Raw genomic sequence first — 21,256 nt, 5'->3', positions numbered from 1 at the left:
GGTCCTCCCCAGCTGTCAGCACAGGGATTCTGGGGTTTCTGAGCTGTCCTAACCCAGTGGAAAAATCCTCATCACAGGGAAAAACCAGCAGACGTTTCTGGCAAGCGGTCACTGTGCTACACAGCACTTCAGGCATCCATCCTGCTCTGCCCCAAGCACCCTCTCTGTGGGTGCTGCGGCCCAGGAGGGGCCCACGGAGTGCAGCCGTCCCTGGGGCAGGTTCTGGGGGCTCTGCCCTCCCCCACTGCCAAGCAGTGGGTCACAGGACCAGGTGAGGGCAGCTGCGGTGCTGGCAGAGGGGCTGCCACAGTTCTGCAAGGGAAATTGTTCTCTCCTGAAAGGCTGTTCCTTCTGGATTACTCATTTCTCTGTGCACTGTTCCCCAGCGCTTCCACTGATTATCGTATGACAATGTCTTTGTCTCAAGAAACCGCTCTATTTTGTGTTTTTCTTCTCCCCACAAAGAGACAAATTACTCTCCCTCCTTCGGCTGGCAGGAGCTGCTGATGCAGATGAGAAAACAACAGAAAGAACATAATCGATTCATTAAGTAAATCCAGGAATACATCAGCCGCTCCCCAGCCTTGCAGCACAGCCCCACGACACTGCTGGCAGTGCAAAAACTGCCCAGATCCCAAATAAAGCCTCCAGGCTCCATCAGAAACCAAGAGAGATGGAGCCATTCCGGCTTCCCTGTGCTCCCAGGGCCATGGCGGGACGGGGTCTGCACTGGAGCGAACCCCTCGATGCCCCACGGGTTGGCTCTGCTCTGGCCACAGCACCAGTGCCCGGCACCGGTCCGTTGCTCGGCGAACAGCTCTGCCAAGCAAAACCAGCTTTTAAAATGTCCCTTTTCTAAACAAAATAGTGGTTGTTCCTCCTGCCCCTCCAGTCTACTTGAATATACAGGGATGCCAGGTGTATGTGGATATATATGTATCCTGGGGATGGCAGCAAAGGTCAGTGAGGGGGTTTGGCCCCGGTGTGCTGGCAGAGGGGTTGGTGCCCCATAGAGATGAGGATGTAGCCATGGTCCCCTGCATGGGGACCATGCACGACGCAGGTCATGGTGGGTAGAAGGGCTGAGCTCCTTCCCTCCTGCTGGGAGGGGATTGGGGTGCTGCTGTCCCCCTGTCTCTCTCCTACCACTCAAGCAAGCGTCTCTCCCTCTCATCCTCCCCTGAAGGTCTCAGCAACATCATCGGGATTATAGTCTACATCTCGGCCAACGCGGGGGACCCAGGGCAGAGCGATTCCAAGAAGAGTTACTCCTACGGCTGGTCCTTCTACTTCGGAGCCCTGTCCTTCATCATTGCCGAGATGGTGGGGGTGATCGCCGTGCACATGTACATCGAGAAGCACCGCCAGATCCGTGCCAAGTCCCACTCGGAGCTGCTGAAGAAGTCGGCCTTCACCCGCTTACCCCCCTACAGGTACCGCTTCCGCCGGCGGTCGAGCTCCCGCTCCACCGAGCCCCGGTCCCGGGACATGTCACCCGTCAGCAAGGGGTTCAGCGCCATCCCCTCCACCGACATCTCCATGTTCACCCTCTCCAGGGATCCCTCCAAGGTCACCATGGGGACACTGCTCAACTCGGAGCGGGACCACGGTTTTTTACAGGTCCATAACTCCATCCCCAAAGAGTTCAAGGAGTCTTTGCACAACAACCCGGCCAACAGACGAACCACGCCAGTCTGAGGCAGGCAGGGGCGTTCTGTCAGGCTGCATGGCATCATCCTCGTGACGGTGTAACCCGTGAAATCCCGTTTTTAAGGACAAACACAGATGGCTCCCCGTGCCCCTACCCACAGGGCTGGTTTTTCACTCCTGAAATGCCACTGGCCAGGCCAGGCCACTGTGCCCACGGTGGGACCGGGACCTTCACGTCCCTCCCTCCCTCCCCGGTGGGGAGGGGCCGGGGGCTGCACCGAGACCCTGGCCGTGGCGCCCCTGCGGACTGAGCGGGGCTTCCAACACCACCCGGGACAGTGGCTTCCCGAGGTCTCCATCATTAATGTTGATCATAATCGCAGTGTTACCTTAGCTGTATGTCCCATGGAAATGCTGGCGATAGCCCTGTCTGTGAGAATCCTTAATCTGGTAGTTACATTTAAGCGAAATTGCCTGGAAGTCTGGAGTTTGAAGCACTGGGTCGGTGCCGTAGCGAGTGCTCGTGTTACGAAACCCCTTTCTCTGTCGTGGTGGATGGAGTGCTCGGGCTGGGTTTCTCTATGGCGTTTCGTGCATGCATTAAATAGCTTGGAATTCAATTTTGTCATGTCGGGTTGGAAGAAACATCCTTTTGCAATTTTCTGTGGTCTTGAAAGGGCTTCTTTCTTTCCTTCTTTCTTTCATTTTTTCTTCCTTTGGTGCATTCAGGCCATGAAAGGACTCAGGAGCAGAATTCCTCCAATGACTGGTAGCAATTAGCCAGCATTTAATTAACCTCTAATGTTGCAAGATAATGAATTAATTCCCTAAAATTAATACACACGCAGTCACAAATAACTGTCTGGGCACAACCAAGGAGGCAACGCTTGACCTGGTGGTACTGAAGGAGGAGCTGGGTTGATGTCTGGGCCGCCGGCCGCAGGCTGCGTGCGGATGGTGTATGATTCTATAACGGCTGGGAGATCGGTAAGAAAAATAACAATAAAATTGTCCAGTTTGGCAAGCAAGTTACTTGGCTGAACCGGTTGCGCTGACCCTGCTGCGGGCAGCTGGAAAACTGCGCGCTGCATCCCATGGGCATCCCAGGGCTGCTTGGGGTGCCCCGGGTCGGTGCCCCTTGACTGCAGGGGGTCTGAGGGAGCCCCACAGCCCCCATCCTGCTCCCCTGCTCCATGTGGTGCTGCCCTGGTTTGCATAGCAGGGTGGCCGCTGAGATGCGGGTGCAGAGGCTGCTGTGAGCTGGGGGAGCGTGTGCCACCCCCTGGAGCTGGGCGCCGAAGTGGTGGGCGCCGCAAGGAGAGCAGCTCCAAAAACTGTTTCCCCCAAAAGATGCTGCAGTGGGGTGACAACCCCTCGCAGGGGACAGCGGCAGCGAGACCCCTCTCCCAGGGGAATGCCAGGTTGGGAGCAAAGACCCCCAGGGGAGCGCCTGCCCCGGGTGTTTGCCTGCGGGGTGTCAGCACGTGCCCATCCCCCCCCAAGTGCCGAGCTGCCTTCTCTCGCTGGAGCAGAGCTGGGCTGGACGGAGGTGGGTTTGAAGCCGTCAGTCTTACAATTTGAGGTGTCACGTCACTGAAATCTTAACTTCTGACAAAAGGGATGGATTCCATGGAGTGCCTGGGGGTCATTAGGAGCTGCAGGTAATTCGGGGCCGGAGCCCTTGTTTACTCCCACTCTCTGCAGAGCAACATCTGGCGCCTGATGTGGGTTTCTTTGAGTGACCTGCCGGGGTCTCCCGTCCAAAACCAGAGCGTGGCTGGTCGCAAGGCATGTCCTGATCCTTCCCGGGAATACCGGGCAGGTCGCTGTGGGAGGGAAATCTCCCCCGGAGCCCCTTGGACAGCCAGCGAGGGCCATCGGCCCCTCGGCAGGTCCTGCCTGCAGACCTTGCGCAGGTTCTTCATCTCCATTACCGTTTATTTGCTGCTATTGTAAAAGGGGGTTGTGTGAGAGCGATTCAGATGCTAATTAGACCTCTTAATTGCCATCGTTGCTGTATTAGAAACAGTCGAGGAAGTGTAACACTCTGATCTTAGGGAAATATTTTAAAACAAAGTAGTGAAAGGACCGGCAGTGTAAAATATGGAATAAGCTGCATTTTAACTTACCTGGCACATGGCAGTCGGTCTCGCCAGGGCTCCTGCCCAGCTCCCTCCCGGGGCTCGCCCTGCAAAAATCAGCCTTGAGCAGACACAGGGTTTGCTTACTTAACGTATTAATGCACACCAGAGCTCTGCCTGTCCTTGGCAAAGATCTGGAATTAAATCCCTATGGATGACTGCTCTGGCAGTCTTGCCGGGAGATTTGTGTGCCCCCAGCCCCGCGGGAGGGGAGCAGTGGGAGCCTGGCCTGGGGCTGATGGTGCCAGCCGGACAGGGGGACGGAGGGACAGATGCTCAGACAGGGGGATGGAGGGGCGGATGCTCGGTGGGGAAACCGTTGGGCTGGCTGCCGGGATCGATGCGAGCGGGGCAGCACTTTTAAGCAGTTCATTAGAGACTCTGATCATGAAAGCCACACCGAGACCTTCGTTTACCGTCCCCCTGTGGTGGCAGCGCTGGCCGCAGCAGTGCTGACCCTGGGAGCAGTTATGGTGCCGCAGGCAGTAGCCTTGCTGCGGCTGCTCTGACTGTGCTGGGCAGCCCCTGCCCGGACTGTGGCCGCTGTGGTGGTGTGACAGCCCTGCCCGGCAGCAGGGGCATCACCAGCCTCTAGTATTTGCACACACACACCCGCTTTGTGGCTTAAAGGAAAGATGGCTTGGGGTTTTTTTAGAATTCAGTCTCCAGAAAGCAGGCTCTGGCTGAGTCCCTGGCTGTTGCAGGTAAGGAACCCTTTTTGCCTCTATCAGGCAAAACAAAGTGCATGAACCGGGTACATCTCTTAATTAAAACCAAACCCCACTACAGCAGCAGCAAAGCAGTGCAGGAGGCCCCTTTCCGGGTGGTGGCTTTGCCCCGGAGCAACATGGTGCCCGGCGTGGTTGGAGCCCCTCTTGGCAGGAGGGGCGGCTGTCCCGGCACAGGGCTGGCTTCTGGTGCTGGGGACTCGTAGTGCCCAGGAAGGTGCCTGACCAGGTCCCGCAGCATGGCAGGCATTGATCATGTAACTGGAAGTGTTGTTATCACTACCGGTACGGCCATCACTGTATGGTTATTACCACTGCAGCAGAGAATTGGAGCAACCATTTGCCTGCGCCAGGATCCTGCGGTGCCGCAGCCTGGGCACACGCAGGGCACTCGGAGCCTTCAGGTGTCCTTAAAGCCAGTCAGGGCAGTTTGTCATGCCACTGTTTTTCATGAGAGCCAGTGAGACAGGGGATGGGGTGGGATGTGAAAGGATTTTGCTTCGATTCAAAGAGAGAATTAATTTTCTGATGTTAACCAAGTTATCCCTTTGAGTAATTGCAGAGGAGCAGGAGGTGCCCCAGGACATGTGCTGGCTGGCACCTTCCTCTGCTTCGTGCCGGGTGCTGGTGTCACACAGCAAACTCTTTGCTCTGACTTGAGGCTAAATTCATGACCTGACACTGTTTGTTTCTGAGTCAGCATAACTCCAGCCACTGCTCCTGCTAGTGCCTTTGGCTCTTGGTTCCAACCTCCATGACTCCTCTCAGTCCTGCTGGTGGCGTAAAGCACCTCTGGAGCTGGGCAGGTGAGTGGGGATAAGACCCCTCGTGCTGCTGCATGGGTGGTTTTTTTTGGTGTTGGGCTAGCTGTACAGCCGTCACCTGAGGAGCTCCTGAACAGAACTGTTAGAACAAAGTAGTTCAGTTGGAAGGGACCTACAACGACCACGTAGTCCAACTGCTCGACCGTTTCAGGGCTGCCCAAAAGCTAAGGCATTGGCATTGAGGGTGTTGTCCAAATGCCTCTTAGACTCGGACAGGCTTGGGGCATCGACTTTCTCTCTAGGAAGCCTCTTCCAAGGTCTGACCACCCTCTTGGTAAAAAAATGCTTCTTCATGTCCAGTCTAAACCTCCCCAGCACAGCTCTGAACCATTCCCAGGTGTCCTGTCCCTGGATCCCAGGGAGAAGAGCTCAGCACCTCCCTCTCCACGTCCTATCCTCAGGAAGCTACAGAGGACCCAAGTCCCACGCACGGAGGGAACCAAGTGACCAGGCGATGCACGAACAGGACCCCGTGCTCATTGTCACGTTATTCCACAACAGCATGCGCCTGAGCCAGGCAGTGTCAGCGCCGGCTTGGGGAGAGGGGAGGGAGTGGTGATGGGGGCACCGTCAGCGGGGGGCTGGCAGCTCCGTGCCCCTCGGGTGGCTGCAGCTGCAGAACTAGCTGAGCACGCTCGTGTCGCAGTGCTGGATCGGTCTGCAGCCTCCCTGGGCAAAGTGGGGCCATTTGTTTATGAAGGGAGAGTGGGCAGCTGGTGATTGAAAGTGTTTACTGCCACGTGTAATATCTTTCCTTCGTGCCGATGTCTTTCCCCTGGAAGAGAAAATCAATACCCAGGCTAAATCTGGAGGCTTCAATATTTTTCAGAAAAGTGCAAATCAATATGGATTTCTTAACAAGTTTAATTTCAATACCTGAAAGTGCACATTCTGCCTATTTCCTGACCTTTCCAATCCTTCAGAGAGGAAGATTAAGAAGATTTGTTCAAATTCAACGAATTGAATCAGCAAATGCCCCATTACCTTGTTTTCTTTCCACTAGACCTTGATAAACAGTATGATAGCCCATCAACATCATATGGCTGCCAGCACCTTACCCAGCACCATTCCCGACACCAGCCACGCCATCCCACACTGACCCACCAGCGAGGGCAAGCTGGGGCATGGATCCGTGTGCCAATGCCTGTATCCACCCCCATCGCAGGCAGGACAGCCTGGCGTGGTGATGGAGGGGCTGGGTATCACGTGCAGGTGCACCCAGTCCCCCGTCTCCACCTCCCAGCGGACCCACATCACACAAACAAACCCCATCCTACACTTGCTTCTGAGCAGCCTGATTTAAGGGTGCTGCAGTGATCTATATTTATCCTACAATGCCTTTATGCAGATCACTGTAAATCGTGCAAAATAAGCATCAGCTTGTAGGCTCATCTGGTCGGAGCAAAAGATTTTGGGTAATTCAGTCATTGCCCTTGGAACAATTCCGCTGGACAGGAAGAACAAAGCTGGTCAGTCCAGTTGTGGTACTACAGCAAAGGCGTCCGCTGAGGTCAGCACCTGTTGTTTCAATGTTGGAAGTAACAGCGTGTCGTTGTGGGTTACAGCTCACTGTGGCTAAAACGGGATGCATGCACAGCTGGGTACTGGGTGCAGCCTCAAAGCGTGCTGGGTGCAGAGGGACCTAGCTATTGTGAGGGGAACTGGAGATGGTTTTCCAAGTCATCACTTGCTGGTCATTGTGGGTTTTCATTCCTGTTCACCTCTCAAGGGAGGTTCTTCCTTGCTGTATTGGTGCTGTAACAGGAACCCGGTGGCAAACCTGCTGCCAGCCTGCAGAAGCTGGCACTCACACGGAGCCGTGGAAGGGAGATGCCAGCTGGGTCGTGTCTGCAGCAGATAGCTTTTTGCTTCATCCTTTTTTCCCAGGTCCAAATGTACATCAGGATAAACGTACAGGCTTTGCCACGGTTTGCTGCAAGGGAAGATCTCTCAGCCCGTGTTCCTGCAGAGCAGCTGCTGCTTTGGCTGTTCATTTCTCAATATTGTCCTTTGCCCCTTCTTGCTTTGATTTGTTGGGGTTTTTTTTTTACTGTTTGCAATAGCTTATGAAAGCCTAGGTAAGTCCAAGCAATTTATATTGCGTGTTTATTATTTACTTGATGGACAGTAATAGCTTCTGTGGTGCCATTACTATATGTCATCTAAATCCAAATGCTGAGATGCTTTAAAGGGCAGCCTTTCATTTGGGGACTGGAATAGTTTCTCCGGCATCATTATCATCCACCGTGAGTGCCTGCACACCCGTAAATCTCTGGCTGACTGCGGCCACTAAACCCAGTTCTTTAAAGTTCCGCTGAATATTTTCAACAAATAAGACTTTCACCTGCTTGCACAGTAAAGTCTCTTTACTAATAGACTCTTGTTCCTCTCTCCTTAACCTCCCTCCAGTCACTAGAGGAGAAAAGCCTCCTTGACCCACCTGAGGTGGTGTTAGAGAAGGGCATTAGGAGCTGGAGGTGTTTTGGGAGGGTGGGCAATGGGGGCTGTGTGCCTGCATCGTTGGAGCTGCCCCTGAGCCAGGGGAACCCCCTATGGTGCTTCCTGATGGGTACCCCAGGAACGCTGTAGGAAACAGCGGTGCAGGTAAGTGCAATTAAGCATTAACGATCGCTGGTTCTGATTGCCTGGGAGCTGGCAGCCTCTGCTTGCGGAGGGCACCTGATGTTTGCTGTAGACCTGCAAGCCTAGCATGGGGCCAAGGGCTCGCGGCAGGGCTCTCGCCACGCTCTGCACTGGTTGCTCATGGTCTTGGGGGCTTCCGGGGGGGCAAATCTTTCAGGAAACAGCCCAACATAAAGCAGCAGCCCTGTGGCTATTGCACACTGCTGGGCAGCCCATGGGTGCCAGCGCTGCTGCAGGGACCCCCTGGGGTCCCCTGAGTGTGGGTGTGCGCACCCAGGGGGAACAAACGGTCTGTCCATGAACACATGGACGAGGACCTGCCAAACCCCACCTCGCCCGGCCAAGGAGCCCAGCGCGGGTGATGCTGCGAAGCAGTGACAGAGTTACCGGTGTTGATGCCTCTGGTGACAGGTCCCCAGACAGCACCAGAGGGAGCAGATTTACTGGAGCGTTTCTAGGTGCTACCTTGCACCGATGCGAGCTGAGATTTTTTTTTTTTTTTTGAGTCAAGCAGAGTCTTCCCTTTTTCTTGATAAGCTGTTTTCTATCACTGGTCAAAAGGAACCTGCCAAGGATATAAATTATTCCAGGCTTGCTATCACCCTGCCCAGTGCAGGACAAGGCTGATAACAAATAGTGCTGAGATTGCACAAACTGTCCTCCCTTTCTGTCTTTCTGAGGTTTGTCATTACAATTTTTTGGATGGTCTCTGTCAGTTCAGCAGCCTCCCGGCAGCAAGCTTGGCACATCCAGGGGTATCGGCCTGGGGCAGCCACCGACTGAGCCGCAGGTGCAAGGAAGGACAGGAATTTGCTTTAATATATAGTACAGATGATCTGATTTGCAGGGTTTGTGTCTAAATGAAGAGAGGATCAAATTTACCATTAACTGAAGTGAGTGGAAGACTGTGTCCTCGCTCGCATGAGCCTCCTCCCTCAGGCCAACTGGCTGCACCGTTCTGCTCTCTTTGTACCCACTGCAGTGGGGTTTAGCTCTTATTGAGCAACTTTCTTCCCATCCTCTTTGGTTTCCTTAGTTACTCTCATTCCTTCCAGGCTCATTAGCATTCACACCGCTGCCACAGCACTGACTGCCTCCTGCACCATCAGGGATGTGGGCAGTGCCGTCAGTGGGAGAGCTGGACTCCGCCGCAACGGCCGCCGCCACCCAGTGTGTCCCCTCACCCGGAGACTGCCCTGCTAGGGTGGCAAACATATCCATCCCTGTCTGCTGCGGTGCAAAACCACCCTGGGGGTGTAACGTCTCCGGGAAGAGCCAGGGGATTATCCAGGTTGGATCTGCCAGAGCGCCGCAGCAGTGCACGCTGTGCGCACCGTGTCCCTGGGTATGTGCCTCTCCTGGCCATGGTGGCCAGAGCTGTCTGGTGAGGGCTGTGCCCTCGGCAGTGCTTGCTGGTGTCTGGGACACGCACGTGTGGCTCTGTCCTGGCTTGGCCTTTCCGCCTGGGCAGCACGCCGTGTTCAGTGTGCAGCAGATGGTGCCACTGCTTTCTGCCTGTTCCCTCCAGCAAAGCGGGTCCCGGCAGGCGGGCAGGGCTGGGGGCTGCCCCCGCAGCATGGCACCCTCCTGGGCAGTGGGCTTCACCATCACGCCGTTGGCTCCAGCAACCAGGAGCTAAGTAATGGGTTTCCAGATCTGTGATGGCAACTTGGGAAGGGGTGTGTGCAGCTCTCCTGGGAACCGAGAAGCTGTTTGGAAGCAGAAGACAAAAGGGACCTTGAGTTCTGCCACCGGGGCAGTGACAGCAGGAGGCAGGGGCCAGGAGCGGGGACACGGGGGGCCGGGAGAAGCACGGGCAGGACCAGCTCGCCACGGGCACCCACGCAACCTGGCAGCGGCAGACATGGCCCTCAGCAGCCTCAGCAGGCACACAGGGACTGGGATGAGTTGTTTCTTGTCAAGGGGACAAGCAGCCCTGTGCCACAGCCACAGCGGGAGATGACAAGGTGCCGTCCCATGCAATGGCAGGTGCCTGTGCTGCACAGTTGGCTGCTGCGGGGAGGGGTGGCAGTGGCTGCTGCTCAGTGAGACACATCAGGCACAGTCAGCGGTAGGCTGGGACGTGGTGCCAAGCACGGCGGGGGGAGGCAAGGCCAGCGTGGCAATGTCACTGGTGCTAGGAAACCCTGGCAAGGGCAGCAGATCTTGTGTCTGGAGACCACAGGCGCTGCTGCAGGGGCAGGCGCTGCTGGCCTGGGGGAACAGGACAAGGGGACCCCCAAAGGTTTGTCGGGGAGGGCAGTGGAGCAGGACCCTACCGTTCCCCAGGGGGCACTGAGCCCCTGCCTGCCCCGGCCCTTTCAGACACCAGGTTCATGTCTGTGGTGCTGCGCTCTCTTTGCAGAACTAAAGTTTCAGTTTCTTTCATAACCTGTAGGTCCATTGGAAAACTGCAATGAGTAGCATTAAGAAGCAACTTGGTAAGTTTATTTTGATGAAATACAATAATTATCATGCTGAGCAGCTGTTGCTATTTAAAATAAGAAAAAATGGGGCTTGCATTGAAAATGTTTTGTAAACCATGTGCACCAACAATCTGTTCCAATGAAACCAGCCATTATGGAAACGGTATAATAGCAGGAGCTCATTATGGAAAGTTAAATTGCAAATCATATTTTGTTTCAAATGAGCTAGATGAATGCATAATTTGCCTCAAAGAAATAGTTTTGTAGTTCTGATCCTCCTGCCAAGAGCTGAAGCTCTCGGGCTGCAGCTGCCGGAGCGGCCTGATTGTCCATTTCAAACTACAGGAAGTTTTGGTTTCAAAGGAAGATTTGAAGAGAGAAAGGGGAGGGGAGGATAAAAAAGCAAAGGAAGAAAAGGCAGAGCAGTTGGGAGCGCTCAGTTGCTTTCCTACACGAGATCCCGGCGCAGCGTGGCTGTGCAGGTTGGGTTTAAAGCAAGACAAGCCGTAAGGACCTGTGCAGCCGGAGCACGGCCGGGGCTGGCCAGGCACCCCGGGCAGAGAGCACCATGCTGGGGCTGAACCTTGTGTCCTGCTGGGGGCTTGGGCAGGCAAAATCTCCCTGGCCGGTGCATGAACAGGCTGCACGCCGTGTCTCGGGAAGGTGCAGCACATGCTCGGTGTACTGTGAGCAATGCAGCAGATGCACCCGAGGGCAATCGGCATCCTCTTGCAGCGGGGTGTCTGGGGCTGGCATCGGGAAGGTCACCCTGTGCCCCCCCCATGGCACGGTGCTGAGGTGGCCCCTTGCAGATGCACGCCCTGAGCTCTGCCCAGCTGCCATCTTCAGCCAGGGCATCGCTGGAGAAGCTGCACAGACATCTCACAGACAAGTAACCCCACATCCCCGTGGGACCCGCTGCGGGAGCGTGGCTCCCCAGACCATGGAAGCTGGCACCTTGTGTTCGTTCAGTGCTTCCAAGGCTCTAATGCTTGGCAGGTAGGAGGGCAAAGCCTTGGGGCTTGGGGTGCCTGACTCCAGTGATGCCCAGGTGTCCAGCGACAGCAGCCCGAGTGCCCGGTCCCACAGCAGAAGCCACCAGCCCCTCATCGAGCAGCTGCCAGGGCAGGGTGCCCGCTCCCAGCCCCTACTGTGCGCTGGCAAAGGGGTAATGCTGCAGGATGCTCCCTTTGGAGAAGCAGAGCCCTTCCTGCACCAGAGCACATAGCACCAACTTCCAACCTAAAAATATTCCTCTTTCATATCAAGGGCATAGTTTATAAATGTGAAAATGTTTATTATCCTTTAATCACTGGCTCTGTCCCAGTGACTACTAGCAATCGCTGCATAGTTGGTAGGTTTGCAATACATGCTACTGGAGCTCTGTATTTAGGCTCATCCATTTTCACCAACTAAAACCAATAGTAAATACTCCAATGATATTCTAAAGCCTCATCTACTCCTCACCAAGGCCGGTGGGGGTGGGGGGATGGTGAGAACCCATGCCCATTCGCGAAGGGAGCACGGTGCTTTGGTGGCTGCCTGGGGAGCCAGTGCTGCACTGCTGCGTGTATAAACACTGCACGTCCCTCTGCACGCGTCGGTAGCCTGCAGGGATGAGCAATCCCACCGGCTCCAGCTGCAGTAACTTGTTAACAGCACCGAGGAACAGATAAAACAGCTGAGAAGAGCCTCCCCAAGAGCCCAGTTCTGTGTGCCGGGGATGTCCCCTGCATACCAATGTAAACTATGACCACTGTGGTTTATTACCAGACTTAAAAAAGAGCATATGTAGTAATGAAACTTGGCAGGAGATCCCGACACTCGCATATAAATTCTGCAGCTGAATGGGAGCTGAGCAGCGATCCCACAGCCTGGGAGAGTCCCAGCGATGGGCAGGCAGCACTGGGACAGTGTGGGGAAAACGTGTGACTCCAGCTGAGGAGAAGGGCAGTAGCCGGGCAGATGTGGGTTTCATTAGCGACTGTCTCCCTAAATGCTTGTCCCAGCAGGTCTGGGCCCCGGGGGGGCTGTCCCCCTGGGACAGCCAGGCAGATGCACACCGGTCGCTGATGGGCAGTTTCCATCTTCACAGGCTATTCCTGGGACAAGGCAGCAGCTGGGAAAAGGAGTCAGGGTGGCCCGAGGGTGCTGCTCTGGAGGGCTGCAGGGTGGTCCATTGCCTGGGTGACACAGGGATGCAGGGAGCAGGGCTGTGCTTGCCCCACGCCATGCCGACAGCTGCCAGCATGGCCAGAGTCCATGGGACAGGCATGTTTCCCAGCAGCCTGTGGATGGGATGTCCAAGCAGCCAAAGCACGGCAGGAGCCTAAGGTCACCACGCGGGTGCCCCGCACCCATGCCTGCACCGCCCCCACACCACGAGGGGCTCTCCAAGGAGCCGGTAGCACAGCGGCATCGGGGCGAGAGGGATCATCAGGGCATTGCCTGCAGCTGGGGAGGTGAGATCAAGCAAACACAGGACCTGCTTCCACCTGAGGTGGAATCGAGCTTGCTGTACCTCCTTGGGTGTCCCCCAGCCCAGGTAAGCCCTCTTGCCCCCCACTCTGCTGCGAGCACTGTCGGTACCAGGGACACGGCTGAGCAGAGAGCACCCGCTGAACTCACCCGGGCTCACAGCAAACAGAAAAGCAAGAAATTGGCAGCAGGTAAAGGGTTGTGATTTGAACCTATAAAATCAGGGAGAAACTGCCAGCACAATGAGCAGCACTATCACCAGCTGGGATGAATGCGGAGCGTGCTCTCCCCAGCGCCCCGGGGAGTGGAGACGAGCTTTTCAGAGACTCTTTAAATGCATCATATATCTTCACAGAGAATTTTGAGCCAGTTAACCTAGCAGCAAACTGGCAAAAAATAATTGAAAAGGCTAACGAGTGTTCTCTAACCTCCAAGTAAATAGCAAATATTTAAAACTGCAGGCTCGGGGTTTTTTTTACTTCTTTCTTTTTTAATAGGGGGCTTTTTTTTTCTTGTGCAGCCTGGAGCTCAAAGCAGGTAGGTGATTTCCTTTTGCTTCCCAGTCTTAATTAGCCTCTATTTCCTGCCCCTTGTCAGCAATATGCATCCAGCTAATTACTTTATATTGCTGTCAGGGTTGTCACTGCCTGGGTAGCACTACAAAGGCAACATGTTCCTCCTGTCCTTTGCCACCTGTTGCTCTGACCACAGAGTTGTCCCTGTCCTCATCACAGGAACAGCCTCAACGTCCCCACTCCAGCTGGAAGGCTCCTGTCCCTGCCACAGCACCCTGCAGCCCCAGGGGTCTGGGGCAAGGTTTGGTGTCACCCCGGTGGGTGCAAAGCCCATGGCTGAGGTGAAGCGGCTGTGGAAGGCAGCAGGGAAGTTGCCCGGGGCGGGTGGGCTGAGCTGCAGGGGGAAGATGGTGGTGGTGGCCCCATGTGTCTGCCGCCCCCCCACCCTTCAGGTGTCCAGGGCTTGGGGTCAGAGGGTCTGGGTACCAGGGGGGTGCAGCCCAAGGGCGTGGCTGGAGCAGCTCAGTGGAGGGATGAGCAGCTGTCGTTCTGGCCAGGAGAGGACAGGAGGGGACGGTGATGGGGACAAGTACCCATGGCTCTGGTGCTGGCCCAGGTAGGGAGGAGCACCCTGCCCGTGCTGAGGGCATCTCTCCTGCACACACTGCTCAACCCTGGGAGATTTAGTGCTTAAAAATGAAATTCAGTGCCTGACAGCCCCCAGCCTTTGTGGCTCCCCCTCCCAAGCAGCACAGCCCTCGTCGCTGCCGGAGCAATTTTCTGTGCTAATCTGATGGCTGCCAGACACGAGGATTAAGGCCCGGATCTGGCAGGCTGAGCCCGCGCTGCAGAGACCTGACCTACAAGTGGTGGCACGTGAAAGCTAATTGCATTTCCTCGTCACCTGGTGGCTCTGGGGCCAGCAGTGGCACAGGGGACGCGGTGCCTCCACCCGCGGCCGCTTGCCACCGTGATGCCGCTCGGTGGGAAGTGACCGGGGAGGCGGCTGAGCCCAGCCCTGCCGCTGTGGGTGGCCATGGCTGAGGCCATCAGCTGCCCGGGGCGCCCCAGCAGCCGGGTGGGTGTTGAGGCTGGAGCCAGCCCCGCCAGTGTCCCGGGGATCTGGCAGTGCTCCATCCCCGCATCCACACACGCAGCAGCTTGGAAAGCCCTTCTGAGCGCTGGCAGAGCACAGGGCGTCTGAGCTCCTGCTCGGCCAGGCGAGGGCAGAAATGCTGCTGGTGGGTTCTGTGAGCAGAGGCGTCCCCGAGCCTGACGTGTGGGGTACGGCTGGCTGCAAGGTGGCCCTGTCCCTTTAGGCAGGGGCACATGTCACAGCCACTGCACGCTAAGAGCGAGGTGTCTTGTGCCAGGGTCACTCCCCAGCTCTTTGTCCTGTGCCCCACACTGTCACCACGGCTCACCCGGGGCACTCTGGTGTGACCCAGCTTCCCGCTGGGTGACAAGGAGCCCATCCCCGTGCCGGCAGAGTGGGGCTGCTGCCACAGCCCAACCCAGCCCAAAGACAATTTCATTAAACATTAAAAACAACAGCTGCTTGCAGTGTTAGGGGGTGGTTAAAGACAGCAGAAGCAATTTGCAATTAAAATGTGCTTATCTTAGGAAAGAAGTCCTAGAAACTTGTAATTAAAATGTTTATACAAAGGCCAAGATTTCATAGCCTGCATCTTTTAAATGTTCCTTTTTGAAGACAGTAGTTGACTGGTTAAGTTGTCACTGGATAGATGCTGGCTTTGGCTCTCCGGGTGGTGCCAGGGACCCGAGGGGGGTGGTGGGATGGTGGGGAACCAAGTCCCAGCACATCTGGAGCAGCCCCACAAACTTTGTACCATGAAAGCCCTTGCCCAGAGGATGCAGGACAGCATCAGTCGATGCATCTCCTCCCAGGGTCAAGCTGCTCCCAGGCACAACCTGTGTGGCCAGGATAGCTCCTGGCCGAGGCAGCCTGGGCTTCTATGGATGCTCCATGAGGAAGAAATAACCTGTCACTGGTGTGATGTCAGGATGTGCCCCGGTTGAGCCCTATTGTCCCTTGGATGTTCACTTCCACCTCTGTGGGTCTGGAGATGTCTCCAACCACCCCTCCAGAGGTGAGAGACCCCTGGTGCTGCCCCCAGGAGTGGCCCGCATGTCCCAGCAGCTTGGCCCTGAGCAGTGGGCTTGGGGCTAGGGGGTACCCACCCCACGGATGCTCTGGGAGTTCTGGGAATGCTGGGGATGGTTTCTTGCATGAGCAGCAGTAAATCTGCAGTGGGAGATCTTGAGCGTGGGTGTGGGTAGGTACAGCGCTCGTCCTAGCTCCTGTGGGAGCAGGGCTTGGCTGAACTCCAGGGATGTGAACTTGGCCAGTTCAAAGTGCTTCAAGGGCTGCTTTGATTTGTACAAGCTCTGTTCCTCTGCAAATTCACTGCAGCATTGCTCCCCCATGCCGGCAATTCATCTTGCTTTTTTCGCAGGTTGGTGGTTTTTTTTTCTTTCTTTGTTGTTGCTTTTTTTTTAATTCTGCTTTTGCTGCTGTTGAGCTTTGCTCTTGGCTTTCCTTGGTGCCCTGTGGGTACTCAGGGTGCAGGGGGGTGACCGCAGCCCTGCCCACTGACCCCATGCCCCCAGAGCAGCAGGAGAAGGCTGAAAGATGTAAATTTAACACCAGAGCCCAGCATGCTGCAGCTGAGGGGCTTGGCTCTGGAGGAGCTCAGCTTTACCGGGACACCTTGCTCATGGCTGGCAGGGGAATGGCAATGCAGCAGCGGGGGCTGGCAGCCCCCTGCCCATGCATCCCACTGCCCGCAGGGCTGGGACGGACACCACCGCCCGCTCCCCTCTGCCCCACCACTGCCTTGGCCCCGGCCCTGGGGGATTCACCCCCACACACGCAGCAGCGTGCCCTGCCCCGTGGGAGTGGGAATGGAAGCCGAGGCTCCAAGCTTGCAAGCTGCTTTGAGAAAATGCAAATACCTGCTGGCCTGTCCCTTTCACCAGCCCCCCAGCTCTCCTGGAGTGTTTTTGCACATTTCCAAGCTTATTTTTCCTCCGGTTACAACAGGTAGGAACTTACCTTGCAGAGCAGGTAATATGAAAATATCTCCTGATTTGAGAAGACGTAGAAACACAGGCCCCTAAGCCCACCCATGCTTTGTAGCTTGCCCTGCCGCAGGAAGATCTGGGGCAAGAGTCAGAATTTTAAATCCTCTTCATATTTATTTCACAGTGATAACAAGAAGAATAAATAGAAGCAGAAGAAGGGAAGCAAGCTGACTCTGGGCAGGTGGAGAAGCTATAAATCACTCTCAGAGTGCATCCCAGAGGCTCTCACCTCAGGGTTCAAGTGCCTTTTAACCTCTCAGCTCATGGAAACCATGCAGGAACTATTTGTCTTGCTGTTGTGAGGTCTTCAGGCATCTCCGAGCCCCAAATGAAGCTGCAGACCTCAGGGCAGGCTGCCAGGGGAATACAGGATCACCCTTGGTGCTGGTTGAACATCCTAAAAGGAGGAATGAAATGCGCTTTATAACACATGATCTTTTCAGACAGCGAGGAAGGCAGAAATCCCGATTCTCCTACAAATGAGAACACACTTTGAGCAGCCAGTCAAATCTGCAGCCTGTGATGCTGGGCTCAAAAAGGCGCTTTTTGGGCAGTTTTTTCTTAGGCTCAGGAGGGCAGAGGGAGGGAGTACCCTACGGCAAGGCTGCAGCCACTGTGCTTTTCCCTTGGAGAGCAGTGAGCACCGCTGCCCGTGACCCAGCCGGTCCCTTCAGCATCCTCTGCAGCAGCCGCGCTGCACTGAGCGAGAAACGCTGCTTTTCTCCCAGTTCCCCACCCCTGATCTGGGCAGACAGGGAGTTTCTGGGACGCTGGAGCTGTCCCTTGCCCTGGGTTAACTGAGACGCCCTGGGTGCCAGGACAGTTACAACATGCAGCAATATAGGGATACCAAAGCGGCTGCACATCGGGGCAGTGAGCAGACAGGGAGCCGTGCAGAGCGGGTGGGAGTCTTGCTTTGCCTGCAGTGGGAGGGGGAGTGTGCCTTTTGCAAATCCCATCACGTCCTCACCTTACCTGATCCTAAAGCATGAGATTGGTTTCCTAGAACGGGTGTATTTAGGCTGTTTCTTCAATGAAAAAGGCAAATTGGGGAAGACTTACTGTCGTGCTGGCTCTAGTGAGAAAACTGGCTTGACAGAGGTGGCACCCACCCTGATGGGCGATAGTGCTGAACGTTGTCCCGCACCCGCTTGCCGCCCCGGGACTCCTGGCTGGGGCCACAGCATGATCCGGGACCACCAGCACCCACAGGACGCCACGGCAGCTTCCCAGGACATGTCGCCGGGGGATTTTGGCTGAGAAGCTCAGGTACAAAGCCACAATGAGCCGCCGCACTGGAAGCCCGTATTGATTGTGGTTACAGCCTCTGCAGCTAGAGCAGTTTGCCTTCACACGCTGAGACAAAACTGGCAGAGATCAAGAGGCTGCAGAGAACTGGCCCAGCACCAGGGGAGCGGTGGGATTGCACAGGGAGGCCCAGGAGGAGCTTCTCGAGCAGGTGAATCCAGCCCAGCTCAGCCATGGGTGCAGGCTCAGCACCCCGGCCCCTCCGCGGGCAGCACCTGCCAGCAGTGCTCCTGGAGCCATGTTGCAGCAGATACTGGCTCCAAAACTTTCATGGAATAACAACAAACTGTGTCTGTATGGCCCACAATTAATGTTTATTGCCTGAGATAGGTGTCCTTAGCTGTTGTGCTGCAGCCTGGACATTTTATATAGTTTTATTCTGGTTGTTCTGTTAGAGCTTTGTCCCAGGGAATGGGCACGTTGCTGCCATAGCTCCCCAAACTCTCCCACAAAGAACAGTTCCTCAGGGAAAGAAGAAAAGAAGGAGACCGAAGAAATGTGGGAGCCCTGGTTCCTTCCACCACCAGAATGACAGACCAGCAGTTTATTCTGATTCCATGATTCACTCTCCAAGAGCCAAGCCGCCCGCTGACTGGTGTCATCCCCAGGGCTGATGAGCCCTGCCAGTGGGATAGGCGGCTGGTCCCGCACAAATCTCGCTCCGGGTCGGGGGCTGAGCCCCCGGCCCCCGAGCTGCTGCCTGCAGGGAGGGGGATGCCTTAGTGCCCAGCCCAGCATCCTGCTTCCCAGCAGCAGGAAGGCTCTGGGAACAGAGGCACTGGGCACCAAGGCAGCCAAAGGCTTTCTGTAAAACCTACGTGCCATACACGGGACTTGCTGCAGCTGCTGTTCATCGCCTGTGTCCTATTCCTAGGTCTGATCGTTATTTTAATGAGCTGCAGTATCTCATAAAACCCAGCATAGAGAAAATTATATTAAACAACTGTGAAAAGAAATCATTTATTTCCATAATGTCTGTGTTTTGGATTGAAGGAAAAAAACCCACAACTCTGGCAATACGACTTTTCCTGCCAAGCCACGAAGTGACAGGCTGCTCATTAGCTTAGATCATTGCTGCTCAAAATGTAATCATCTCTAAAAATGATTAAAAAATATAAACCCCACTGATAAGAAGTGGCAAAGGGCTTTGCACTTCCAGCGTGCCACCCACCTGCACCCCATGGTCTTCACTGTGATCTCTGGTCTGTCCAACCTGCAGGCACCCTTTAGCTTTACGGGTAATTGTTCTCAGCCCTGGGTGCCTAAGATGTCACCGAGCCTCCAGACCTTGTCTGTGCCTCAGCCTTTCCACCTGCTTCCTCCTGCCCTCTCCAGAAAAGCAACTCCGAGAAGGGACTGGCGAGCGGGACCTTTTTCTTGCAAAGCAACTGAGGAGCAAACAATTGAATTAGAAGCTGAAGCAGCACCTGCTGTGTTTTTGTAGGGTCTTCAGAAGCAGTTTTAGTCATGGACATGGATGCGTGCCATAGTTATGGTCTGAGCCGGGTGTTGGACCCTCCCAGTCTTAATTACTGCGTGATCCCATGATGCAGCCTGACGGAGCCCCGCGAGCTGGGCCGGGTTCGCCAGGGCAGGGTTTGGTGGCGGGGGCTGCAGCCACAGCTGGGTGGGGAGGAGAGGTCGGCCCGGGACCCAGCGCCACTGCACATCTGCTGCAGCGGTGTGGAGCATGCTGCTCTGCTCCCTCCCTGGGCTCGTTAGTGGAGCCCCTTAAATCTTGTGCTACACAAGTAATGCATGAAGCAAGAAGGGAAATGAGCCTGAAATCTGATTGCAAGGTTCGTCAGAGCTGATGGACCTGGGCAGCCAGAACAGCTGGACCTCAAAGGAGGCTCAGGCATGAGCCGTCAGGCTCTTCCAAGGCATTGTTAAATAATCATCTATTGGAAATGATTATTCATAAGCACAATGAAGATTATCATTTAGAATTCTTAGCAATTCAGCACAGCTCCTGTTTGATGTGGTGAGGCTCTAGCAGTTCATTTGCATTAGAGAAAGTATTACTACTTTTGATGGAGGAGAAGGATTACAGGAGAAATCTGCATAAATTTCTTGGTAAATGTCATTTAGCATATGTCCAAATGTAATTTATCACTGGTTTGTAGTGCAGACTGTCTGACTCACACGGGGCTTTTTTTTTTTTTTTTCTTCAAGAGACAGATAAATAACCCTTGGGACAAAATTACCTCATTGAAAGGAAACCGATATTAAATCATTATTGTTCCAGGTGAACAGAGCCTGCTCTAGGCAGCCCCTCTGGGCAGCTGCCCACAGCCCGAGGCAGAAGGGGTTCACGCTGAGTGACGTGGAGTTGCAAATCCTGGAGGGGATGCTCCAGGAGCCCGTGCCCTTCTTCTGCCCTCCAGTTTCACCCCAGCTCCACACGTGTGCTGGCAGCTCCCTGCACAGCAGCCCTCTCCATCTGCCTCCAGAGCCGCTCCTCCCTCCTGGCACAGGAACATGCTGGGGATTTGCTCACAGCTGCCACTCGGCAGTTGGGACATGCCCGTGCTGCCGGCTGGCCAGTTGGCCAGCGTGCCTCCCCGCAGTGCCCCAAGCCCAGCCCCGGGCCGGCCACTGCCAGGGCACCAGGGGCTAGCAGTGGCCACCAAGCCTGCCTCCTTGGGAAGGGTTTCCTTGCACAGCCAACAGATCTCCGTTCCCACACGCCCTTTCAAGACTTCTGTTTGGGTTAATTTCACAGCTGCTGGGGCTTATTCTGTCCTTGATTAACTCTCCAGAAGAGGTTGTTCCAGCTGCCTCAGCTTTGATCTCTTTGGTTTTCCCTGCGTGTTGTAAGGTTGTTTAATATGTTGACTGTGACATGGTGAGGACTTTCTAGCAGTCGGGCACCTGTCAGAGTGTCTGTGGCAACCTCGGAGCAGGTCCTGCTAAACCAGAACATCAGCCCCACCACTCGGCTGAAGCAGATGTCCTTGTCCACCCCAACAGCCACTAGTGTCCATCCCCACAGCCACCAGCATGTCCATCCCCTCAGCCACTAGTGTCCGTCCCCACAGCAACCAGCGTGTCCATCCCCACAGCCACCAGCATGTCCATCCTCACAGCCACTAGCGTCCATCCCCACAGCCACCAGCATGTCCATCCCCACAGCCACCAGCGTGTCCATCCCCACAGCCACCAGCATGTCCATCCTCACAGCCACTAGCATCCATCCCCACAGCTACCAGCGTGCCCATCCCCACAGCCACCAGCATGTCCATCCTCACAGCCACTAGCATCCATCCCCACAGCCACCAGCGTGTCCATCCCCACAGCCACCAGCATGTCCATCCTCACAGCCACTAGCGTCCATCCCCACAGCCACCAGCGTGCCCATCCCCACAGCCACCAGTGGTGTTGTAATTGTGATACCAGCCTGGCAGAACACCTCTGTGGGGGCTTGAGAGAGCAGCT

General features: G+C 55.5%; 2 protein-coding genes across 2 annotated transcripts in view; both read left to right on the top strand.

Annotated features, from left to right (window-relative positions):
* The window catches only part of CACNG3 (calcium voltage-gated channel auxiliary subunit gamma 3), a 51,194-nt gene extending 30,353 nt beyond the window's left edge, over window positions 1-20,841 (top strand). The window contains exon 4 of the mRNA XM_080384436.1: window positions 1,187-20,841. Within this exon, the coding sequence (XP_080240562.1) occupies window positions 1,187-1,698 (512 nt within the window). The 3' untranslated portion in view covers window positions 1,699-20,841. The remainder of the gene's footprint in view (window positions 1-1,186) is intronic.
* The window catches only part of RBBP6 (RB binding protein 6, ubiquitin ligase), an 87,892-nt gene that overhangs the window by 15,471 nt on the left and 51,165 nt on the right, over window positions 1-21,256 (top strand). The window lies entirely within an intron of this gene.

Source organism: Falco punctatus (assembly GCF_963210335.1).
Source record: "Falco punctatus genome assembly, chromosome: 4".
Lineage (NCBI taxonomy): Eukaryota > Metazoa > Chordata > Aves > Falconiformes > Falconidae > Falco > Falco punctatus.
The sequence above is the reverse complement of the archived record's forward strand: the minus strand, read 5'-3'. Positions and strand labels throughout refer to the sequence as shown.